The 9,626-nt window shown below is 35.6% G+C and overlaps 2 protein-coding genes across 3 annotated transcripts in view; one reads left to right on the forward strand and one right to left on the reverse strand.

The window, feature by feature from the left end:
* The window catches only part of LOC131799848 (G-protein coupled receptor 161), a 31,015-nt gene that overhangs the window by 8,029 nt on the left and 13,360 nt on the right, over window positions 1-9,626 (reverse strand). Inside the window, exon 1 of one of the 2 annotated variants that reach the window (XM_059117537.2) lies at window positions 2,170-2,965. The exons of the other annotated variant lie outside the window; for it this stretch is intronic. The gene's annotated coding sequence lies outside the window, so the exon portion shown is untranslated. Of the gene's footprint in view, window positions 1-2,169; window positions 2,966-9,626 lie in introns of those variants that run through there. 2 annotated transcript variants of the gene reach the window in all.
* LOC131799849 (ras-related protein Rab-3-like) lies at window positions 4,836-9,563 on the forward strand. The gene is made up of 3 exons (XM_059117538.2): window positions 4,836-5,106; window positions 5,182-5,293; window positions 6,692-9,563. Exons 1-3 carry the CDS (start codon window positions 4,875-4,877, stop codon window positions 7,011-7,013), a joined length of 666 nt encoding a protein of 221 aa, XP_058973521.1. The 5' UTR covers window positions 4,836-4,874; the 3' UTR covers window positions 7,014-9,563.

Consider the following 9,626-nt stretch of genomic DNA (forward strand, 5'->3'; position numbering starts at 1 on the left):
GTAATGGTTGATTCTTAAGAGTCTGGATGAGAAACCAGTAAGGCCAGGCTATAGAAAAGTGAAGAATCGAGACGGAGATTATAATTTTCATATGAGAACGAAGTGCCATGAAATCTGAAGTTCTTTGTGTGCAAAGGAATATGAAAGTGTCAAAGAGCCATTCCTGAAAGATCCTGAGATTTTATCTCAACCTTGCAATTCTGAGTTTATTCAAACTGCTCAAGTTTTCGTTGGATTTACCGAACTAGTGCTGTTACTGAGAAATATTTGGAAACTTTCATGAAAATATTTTCGTATCAAAGTTCATGTTAACCATATTTAGTGAAATAATTGAAGTCGTAAGTTTAGTGGTCTGGATCGTCAAAACAACGGCTCTCCTAAACTACAATACTTCCGTTCTGAGAGCTTCTTCATGCCACAAAAAACCCAAATGGAGGCCATTCGAGGCTATTAAAAATTCATTAACCACAGATTACCCCCAACAGCCTTTTCAGTATTAAAAGTGATGGGCAGTTTATCGGTCTAAATTTTTCTCGAAGGTCGTTTTGATCTTCAGTGTAAGTACATCGGTAACTTCAAAGAGTTTTTTCATTAAAATCAGAGGCTAATTTACAGGTGTGAAAAAATTCATTGATCATTACGAACAACTTCTTTGCTACTGTCACCGAAAAAACTTTAATATTATGCTTAATTGGCCTTAGAACGAATGATGTAATATTTCATTTCGGGTGGAAATTGTTCTAATTTCAATTTTTTAAAAAAATATTTTTTAGCGTATCTTGAGGCCGTTCTGTTATAGAACGAATTACGAACGCGACAGTTCAACTACGAACAAAGGCGACGAGCGTCGGAAAAACGAACCACGAAACTAAGTACGATTTTTTGACGAACGGCGACCAACGACCGACGACCGAGGAGAACGAGCATTTGGAGCGAGAAACAGCGAGAGGTAGACGAACCGGAACAGGTAACAAATTTGAGATAAAAAAAATGAAGCATTTTTGTCCATCTATATGTGGATGCGTCCATGAGAATGAGTTTTGATTTTAAAAAAAGTCAGTTCATTTTTTATTCCAATTAACCCTCTTTTGAAATTCTCAGTTATCAAAACAGAATGCCATCTGAAAGCAAACTAACTCGCCGGAGACGTTCCTGACACTATTCTTTATATTAAGAGGCCATTTCTACACCGATAGTACAACATGCAAAGGCAGTCAAGATTCTGTTGCCTAATTTACGTAACATACACCCCAAGTCAGAGTCCTTAGGTGAAATAATATAAACATTATGTGAACCGTGTATGGAATCACTGCAAAAACACGAAAAGTCATGCATTATTTTAAAGGTCAAAGAAAAATAGTGAAAATTTCTTTTCATGAAACCGAAATACAAATTTTGCTGCGACATCTTACTTTTCCCATCCTAGCAATGAAAGCTCAAAATCTGTTGGAGATTGTTTCGTTTCATTTCCTTGCATGCAATAATGGTATCAATATAGTGCCTGTCTCCTGAGTTTGAGGGGGGTCGCCGCTTTCTTAAGGTTTACGTCTGCACGAAAGCAATAATGTAATGGAAAAACAAATTTCCATTTATTCTAAATTATTTTTCGTTAAAAAACTGAACGTTCTATTTACCTTTTCTGCAAGTTGAAGTCAAACCTTCAGTCACTCGAAGTGAAACATTCTCGGTTGTTCAACCTCAATGCGATTGAAAAACACAAGAACAGCTGCACAGCCCATTTGCTAACTTTGGCTTGCGACAATGTTGTTTGAGTAAATGTCAAGATATTTTCTAGAAATGTCTAACTCATTTCCACACTTTTATAAACAATTTCAGTATTTAGACAATATAGGTAAGACTTTGTTTATAATTTTGTAACGCTAATGAAAAAAACTACCTTTGCGAGTATTGTATGTTTGCAAATTCTGAAGTTGAATTTGTTTTAATAAGCTTAGAGAAGTAATAAAAACGAAAAATCTTGTGAGAAAAGGAGACAAAGAGAAATATACTTTATAAAGTCAAAGGCGCACAAATAAATTCATCTTTTTATCAGGAGCTGTTTTTATTGAAAAGTACAATTCGCGGTTTTGAATCAAACACGTTGCTCTAGTTTACATGATGCTGGTAGCATTCATTTGTGCGGTTTGCTTTTTAGCTCTTAATTCTTACCTTGTTATGTACAACGAGGCTCAACGAGACTTAGATGAAGCTGGTTCGATTGGATACAATTTCACAAACAGATCTAAGTTTCTCCAGCTTTTACCGAGGCATTTGGCAAGACTCTCTCAGTGTTTAACGCTCATAGTTGCTTTTCCCCTCTGTTAGTCTCCAAAAACAATTTCTAACAATTAAGTTCTATCTTTCAGTCAGGCGGCATGATATAAAATAACATTTGTTCCTCGGTGAATTTGTTTGCTATGTACATTTTGCAGCAATCGTTTTACTTCCTTGACAACATGAAAACACAAGGTAAGTGTTATTCCTCTATTAACGCGAAATTGAATATTCACGGGGTGCGCGTTATGACTTGCATGAAATAAACATCTAGTTTCAAATTACCCATATTCATTTGAATACACAAAATGCTACTTTTGTGTTCATCATTCTAATTTTCAGTGGGATGTATTTGGAATGCTAAGATTTTCAGAGATTGTTGACAGCCGCACTAAATTTGACTTTGATTGTCTCCAGCTTTGCAAACATTGAATTTAAGAAGTCAGAAGTAATCCAGCCGACCCTACTTAAGACAAATATAAGATCCATTTACCCAAGTCTCTTTCTAAACAAAATTAATTCCACTTACCCTTTGACCTCAAAGGGTGACTAGAATTTAATTAATTTTTTTTTTGCAATATCAACCCTGAATCACACATCAAGGCCTCTCTCCTGGTCAGCACGATAAGAAATTTATAAAGAATATTAGAGAGAATGTGCATACTGATGTTTGGGTGTAAAGAGCCACAAGAAGCTAATTCAGGAGTTACTTTGTTCCCCGTTGAAGGGGGGGGGGAGTACTGAAAGGATAAGGGCTGGATGGGAAGGGACCCTTCGCTTAGGGCTTCGAATCCTGACCATGGCACAGAATTGTATAAATTGCGGAATAAGGCGCACCCTATTCCGAATTACCCTCAGGTCCCTCCCTATCTTAACTGGGGTCTCGATCTGTCGCCGAGGCCCTCAAATATTGGAATTCTGAAAAAGAGAATTCTTATCTCACAGCAATCTGTATTCTCGTATTAAAAGGGTGTGAGATATATTTGGCATGGACCTCTCGCATGTTTTTTAACTCCACATAGAAAACAGCTTACAAGGTAAATGTGTGGTTGCTCTCTCTAATTCATTGGTTGTACATGAACCTTTTTGTGGCACATCAATTATATTAGCTATTTAAGTAATTTTTGTAACAATTTAAAACAAGCTAAGAAAGCTCTTGTGGAGTTTGACGATACTATTAATAAATTAAACGCGGGTTTAACAGAGGGTCTTACTTTAAATAAATATAAATCTTCTGATGAAGATATAGATGCTAGAAAGAAGAAAGGCACGTTGTCGGAGGAAACTCGCGAAAGATCGGGCGATCTGCAACGGTGGGAGGCGTTGTCAAGGAAACGGCTGCTGACCACTGCCGTGTACCACGCGCTGCTATTTCACTCGTTTCCGATTCCATTAATTGAGCGACTGTCATTGACAAGGTACCGATAACAAAGCGAAACACCAGTAACAGTCTTGTCGCCGATGCAGCAGACCAATAGTTTTTCGTTTAGTTTGCGGGTATCTGCTTGTCTAAAATGTTAGGGTGGGTGCTCTCTACAATTAACACTGATCGCTAAAATCTGGTTAACACCCCACAGGGCTCTGTCTGAAACGTCGTCGGATGCCAGTTACACTGAAAACTTATGAAGAGAAAATAATGAGACTAACTTATCCTTGATCTTACTTAATTTCTACCTCCGAGAACAGGCAGATCCTTCTCGCTGATACTCGCATCAAGGGGTAAAAAAAAAAAACTTAAAGCGATTTTAAGTAGATGATTTCATTAAAATGGCATTTGACTGGGAAATATTCTATTCCCATGCTTCATCTGATATCAGGTAACTAGGGAAACCAGTATCAGGGACAGATAAAGATTTTATTCCAAAAAAAGCGATTTTTTAGCTATCGATCCTCAATGAATATATCTGTGGGAAAAGAAAAATCAAATCATTATTTAAAGTAAAGTTAGTTTTCTATAACCTGAAAGTTTTAAGTTTTTACGTCCTGAAAGCCGGGGAGTTTAGTTCTTCTCAAAACAATTTGATTTATTTCAATGCATATCTTATTGTATGTAATGAAGTTTTTAAGATGAACTCAGAATAATGACGATAGGGATCAGGGAGTTGGAAAGAAATGAAAAGTCACTGTGTCACTTTTTCAATTTTAAACCACTCAGAAATTCAATAAGGGACAAAGAGTTACTCTTTAATCAATCACATCCGTTATTTTTGATGTTCCTCAATATAAACTAATAAACCCAAAATGTGCTAGGAGATTTATCTTGGTCACAGAAACATCTTGAGAGATGATAAATCTGAAAGGACAAGTTTGCGAAATTAATTATGGTTTCTTCAACCCACCAATATTGAGGATTAATTTACACCAAGGTTTGGATAAATTTTTAGTGAAAATACACTACTCTTTCGTATATTTTCCATGGCGGACAAGGAAATTGTGATCACTACAATTTCGCGCGAGGGCGCGGGGCTTGAAGACAGGTGAATTTTGCCAAATCTGATTGGCTACTCGCTAATTTGATCATTTTCTGACGATTGTGATAGGTCCGTGGACGATGATATCCGGGGACTCGGTTTAGCGAGAGGTATTCGAGAGCTCAAAACATGGCGACCGCTAACGACAAACAGTGGCAGAAAGATGCAGCCGATCAGAATTTCGATTATATGTTCAAGCTTTTGATCATTGGAAATTCTGCAGTTGGCAAGACATCGTTTCTTTTTCGCTATGCGGATGATTCCTTCACGTCCGCTTTTGTTTCAACGGTAGGAATCGATTTTAAAGTGAAGACGGTTTTTCGAAACGAGAAGCGTGTGAAACTTCAAATTTGGGATACAGGTGCGTTTGTTATTTTCTATTCGTCTTTTCTAGTTTTTCCGAATAGCTTGTGTAATTATTTACATTATTTTACAGCCGGTCAGGAAAGATATCGAACAATAACTACTGCCTACTATCGTGGAGCAATGGGGTTTATCCTGATGTATGACATTACCAATGAAGAGTCATTTCAGGCAGTGCAAGATTGGTAAGGTTTTTTTTATGTTTAATATTTTTCGGCGGTGATCTTAGTTCAGCCGGCAAATTTCCATCTCGTCGCGATTTCACCTAAGGAAAATTAATTTTAATATCTTATTTCCGTAAACCGAAATTTCAAGCAGATTGCGATTCGTTCGGGTCAATTTCACTACATCAAAACAATTTACTTTCGAAGGTCGCAGTAAAGGAAAACAGAAATTTGATTTGGGAATATCACTTTGTAAATGCTAGAAAATCTATTTTCGCCTTCGCTGACGACAAAATGTTTAACTGGAGACAGTTCTGCTCGATCGCGTCGGCCGAAGATTTATTCAAAAATTATCGAAAAATTCAAAGAATGCAAAGGTGGGAATTGAATAAATATTCTAATTTGGAAAGATTAACTTTTTACTAAGTCCTTTCGTGAGAATACGCGGTGGTTACATTCAAGGCCTTAATATTCTGTCGGGAGAAATTTTGTAAACTTTGTTGTTTCAAATGTTGGACGTGTTTATAGTTTAGAATTCTTTGTATCACGCATGGCCAAGCTTATATTTGCATATTATAATCTTACTCGAATTTTCCTGTGGGGGCGGAAAGTTCGTCCTGTTTACGACGTATCGTATAGAATTTGTATTTGATTTGTATATTGTAAAAAGCTGTGAGATTACATTAAATCTCAGCTTTGTAATAGTCTTTTCTTGTGCAATTTGCTCTAGACAAGTCAACGATTAATTGAAAGATACCGCGATATCTTTAGACCAGATCAGAGACCATGTTAGTCTCGATCAAACCAGATGTACAAAAATATATTTATCTTTAGCCCGGTTCATTTCATTTGCGACTGAAAACATGACAGTGGTTGGCATAAGTTTCTGTAAGATGTGCGATTTAAATTTAATCACACGTAACGCCTTGTTTACGCTTGAGTAGTAAAGGATGACAAATGAAAATTGCCAAAAGTTAACCAGGTAAACAATTTCATTCAATTAATTTTATTGAAAGTAAACTGAGGAATAAATAAATCTCTTCTACTGTTTGGACTTTGTCTTTTTTGTCACCAAATTAGTGACAAGTATGAAGCTTTTCAGAGTTTCAAGCCAACTTTAACCCTTTAAACTTTCAAGATTTGATTGTTAATTCTCCCTTCTAGCTTCTACACATTTCCTTTTAAATTAGTTACAAGAATTTAGTTTTAGATCAAGATAACAACTTCTACCAGACAATATTGAGCATCCTCATTACATGTGTGCTAGATGATATGTGGATTTTGAAGAGAGAAGTTACATATTGATCACTTGTGGAGGTTAAAGTGAATTATGCAACAACTAGATTAACCTTGTACTTATGATGAACATGTCTTAGAGTAAATAGTACCTTTTGATTGGACTCATTTCCTTGAACACAGGTCAACACAAGTGAAGACCTACTCTTGGTCAAATGCACAAGTGATCCTTGTCGGAAACAAGTGCGACATGGAGGAAGACAGAGTTGTGACTTACGAGAGAGGGAAGCAGCTTGCAGACCAGCTTGGGCTGGAGTTCTTTGAAACCAGTGCAAAGGATAATGTCAATGTCAAACAAGTGTTTGAGCGTCTGGTGGACATCATCTGTGACAAGATGTCTGAGAGTTTAGATTCTGATCCGACTATTGTTAGTGGACAGAAGCCTGGAACAACAAAGATATCTGACAAGCCTCCTCAGCAACAGGACAGTGGCTGTGCTTGTTGATCTCTGTAAAATGTTGTATCTTCTGAATAGGAATGATGTTATATTTCATTTGAAATTTTAAGGATCTTTGCAAAGTTGCAGGTTTGGTTTTGTGGCAGCTCTGTTGGTTGTTAGATAGACTGATAGAATGATAGAGTGTTATTTATGCTTAGTTCTTCTTCATCGACTAAACTGCAGTTTTTTTTTCCTACCAACCATTATTTACCTCTTGGTGAAAATTTAAAGTTGGTTCTTCAACTTCTCTTAACTGATAATTTTCTTTATTCTTGTTACTTGCCCGCCTGATGGTTCATGAATTTTGTCTGAGAATTTACTTGTGGGTTACTTCCCAACATTATGAAAAATTGATTTCATTAATTTAATCAAGTGATCATATCAATAGTAACTGACTAGAAATTTGACTCAAAACTCACTAATTATTTGTATTTCTGTTAACTCTTAACTGTTGCACTTCCAAGATTCAGTTAGTTATTCTCTTTACTGTCTGCCTCAATATTCTTGTTATATTAATTTGAAGATCTACTAATAATCTACTAATAAGATTTTTCGTTATTCTCATCATTTGTCAGCATGATGTTGTAGGGAGAAACTCTGTCTTGGTCATGGGTCAATTAACAAGACTATTTGATTAACTCCCAGTTTCTCCCAACACTGCTGTTTACCTTCTTAAGGAAGATTGAATGATTCTGAGAGTTGAGACCTCAAAAACCTCAATTCGGATCTGTTTTAATTTTAAAAAATTGTACAGGAGGGGATAGCCATAACTACTTGTGACTGATAGCTCAAGGATAATATCAGTGTTATTTTTTTTTTCTTGAATTTGTCTTTGGTTAATGGTTTATGGTCAATCAAGTAGAGTCATGTTGTCTCACAGAATATCCCACACCCTACCTTTGACAGGAGGAAATCTTGGTAACAAATCTACTTTCACAACCCTCCTAGGGAGGCTACAATTTTCTTAATAGTGCACTTGTCATTGCCGCGCGTTAATCTCATATTTAGTCATATTTAAGCTTTTCCATAACCCTTTGGGTGTTATTAGCTTGAAATAAGCAATACTAGTTGTATTGTTATAATTGTGGAAATGAAAAAGTTATGCAAGTTAAATTCACCTACCAAGAAATAATTTATTTTTGTGGTCAACACAAGTGACCAATTTTGTCACAAAAAAATGGTTTCAGAGATAAAAGCTGAATGCAAATGTTTTCTCTTTGAAACAGGTGTTTGTTAATGCTTGTCAGTATTTTCTTCATGTTGCAGCTTTCTGGCCTGTAAATTTATGAAGAAATATTTTGATTTTCAAATTAGGGTTGGAAACAGCAATGATTATTGACCCTTTACTTGCAAACATCAGTATCCATATTCTCCATACTTTTCTCTATACATTTGTCTGGTAATGGAAAGGAGAATTTGTTTAACAATCAAAACTTCTCAGGTTAGCAATAATTTTCTTTACCTGTACTCTCATAAACTCAATGAATGCTTCAGCAGTATTGCTTTAAGGAAAAATTAGATTCAGGTCACTCACAAGGTTTAAAGGGTTAGAAAAGACTGTTCACTAGCTGGCATTTTTCAAAAATTTAACTGAGTTTAAGCTTGAAATGTAACAATTTGAACTTTTTCAGTTTCATCATTATAGCTAAACTAGCCTAGAATCTGTTACAACAGGATATGTTGTAAAAATAAGGGTTATTGATTTCTAAAGTGAGTAACTTCAACCCTTCCACTCCCACGATCTTATTAATAATTCTCCTTACTGTCTGTAATACAATTCTTGTGATGCCAGTTTGGAGAATTTGGTATTGGATCAAGTAATACTTCATTTACATTTTTCTTAGTTCTCATCATTTGTCGGCGTGACATAGTAATTATGTATTGGTCACTACTGGAAGTGAAAGGGTTGAAAAGGTAGCTTGAGGGAACCTTACTGTCAAACTTTTAAAACCATGAACAGTGGAAATATTTAAGAAAGTCATTCACCAGAGAGCACATCTGTGAGGAGCAATAGTTTGTGGTTCTAATTTTTCATCTGGTAAGGAAGTTTTTGGAATATTTCCAGAGTTGTCATTTTCTAAAGTTTGACTTAAGAATTTACACCTTAAACCTGCAGTTTCTGCATCTAAATTCCAAAGCAATCAATGTGGGAAACAGCTTGTAATGATTCTATTGTCACAAGCTATGTATTTGACTTTTTGCATGTTATTTTTAAGTAGAATTCACTGTGTTCTCTGAAATGTTATCTGGTGATATTCATAGAGACTATTCAAGATATTTAAAGGATTTTCTAGTTGTAGTGTGCTGAAACTAATGTTTCAACAATACTGATTTATTGATGAGCTGATTCTAACCCAAGGCATACATGGTTAAGATTTAACTTAAGTTATTAAAATGTACTTCAGTGAAGGATGTTAAAGGTATTTATAGGGAAAGAGGAATCACATGTATTCTATTAAAGGTCAATGCATGTATACAGCTGAAAAGCATTGATGTGGAACAGACAAAAGGAGAAATTTAAGTCTGGAAAAAATTATTAAACTTGAATTCAAAGAATTAGCTGTCTGCATTTTTTATTTGCTTCAGGGTTGTTTTAAGGGATATGAGGTAAAAAGCCTG

This window comes from Pocillopora verrucosa, chromosome 12 (genome assembly GCF_036669915.1).
Source record: "Pocillopora verrucosa isolate sample1 chromosome 12, ASM3666991v2, whole genome shotgun sequence".
Taxonomy (NCBI): domain Eukaryota; kingdom Metazoa; phylum Cnidaria; class Anthozoa; order Scleractinia; family Pocilloporidae; genus Pocillopora; species Pocillopora verrucosa.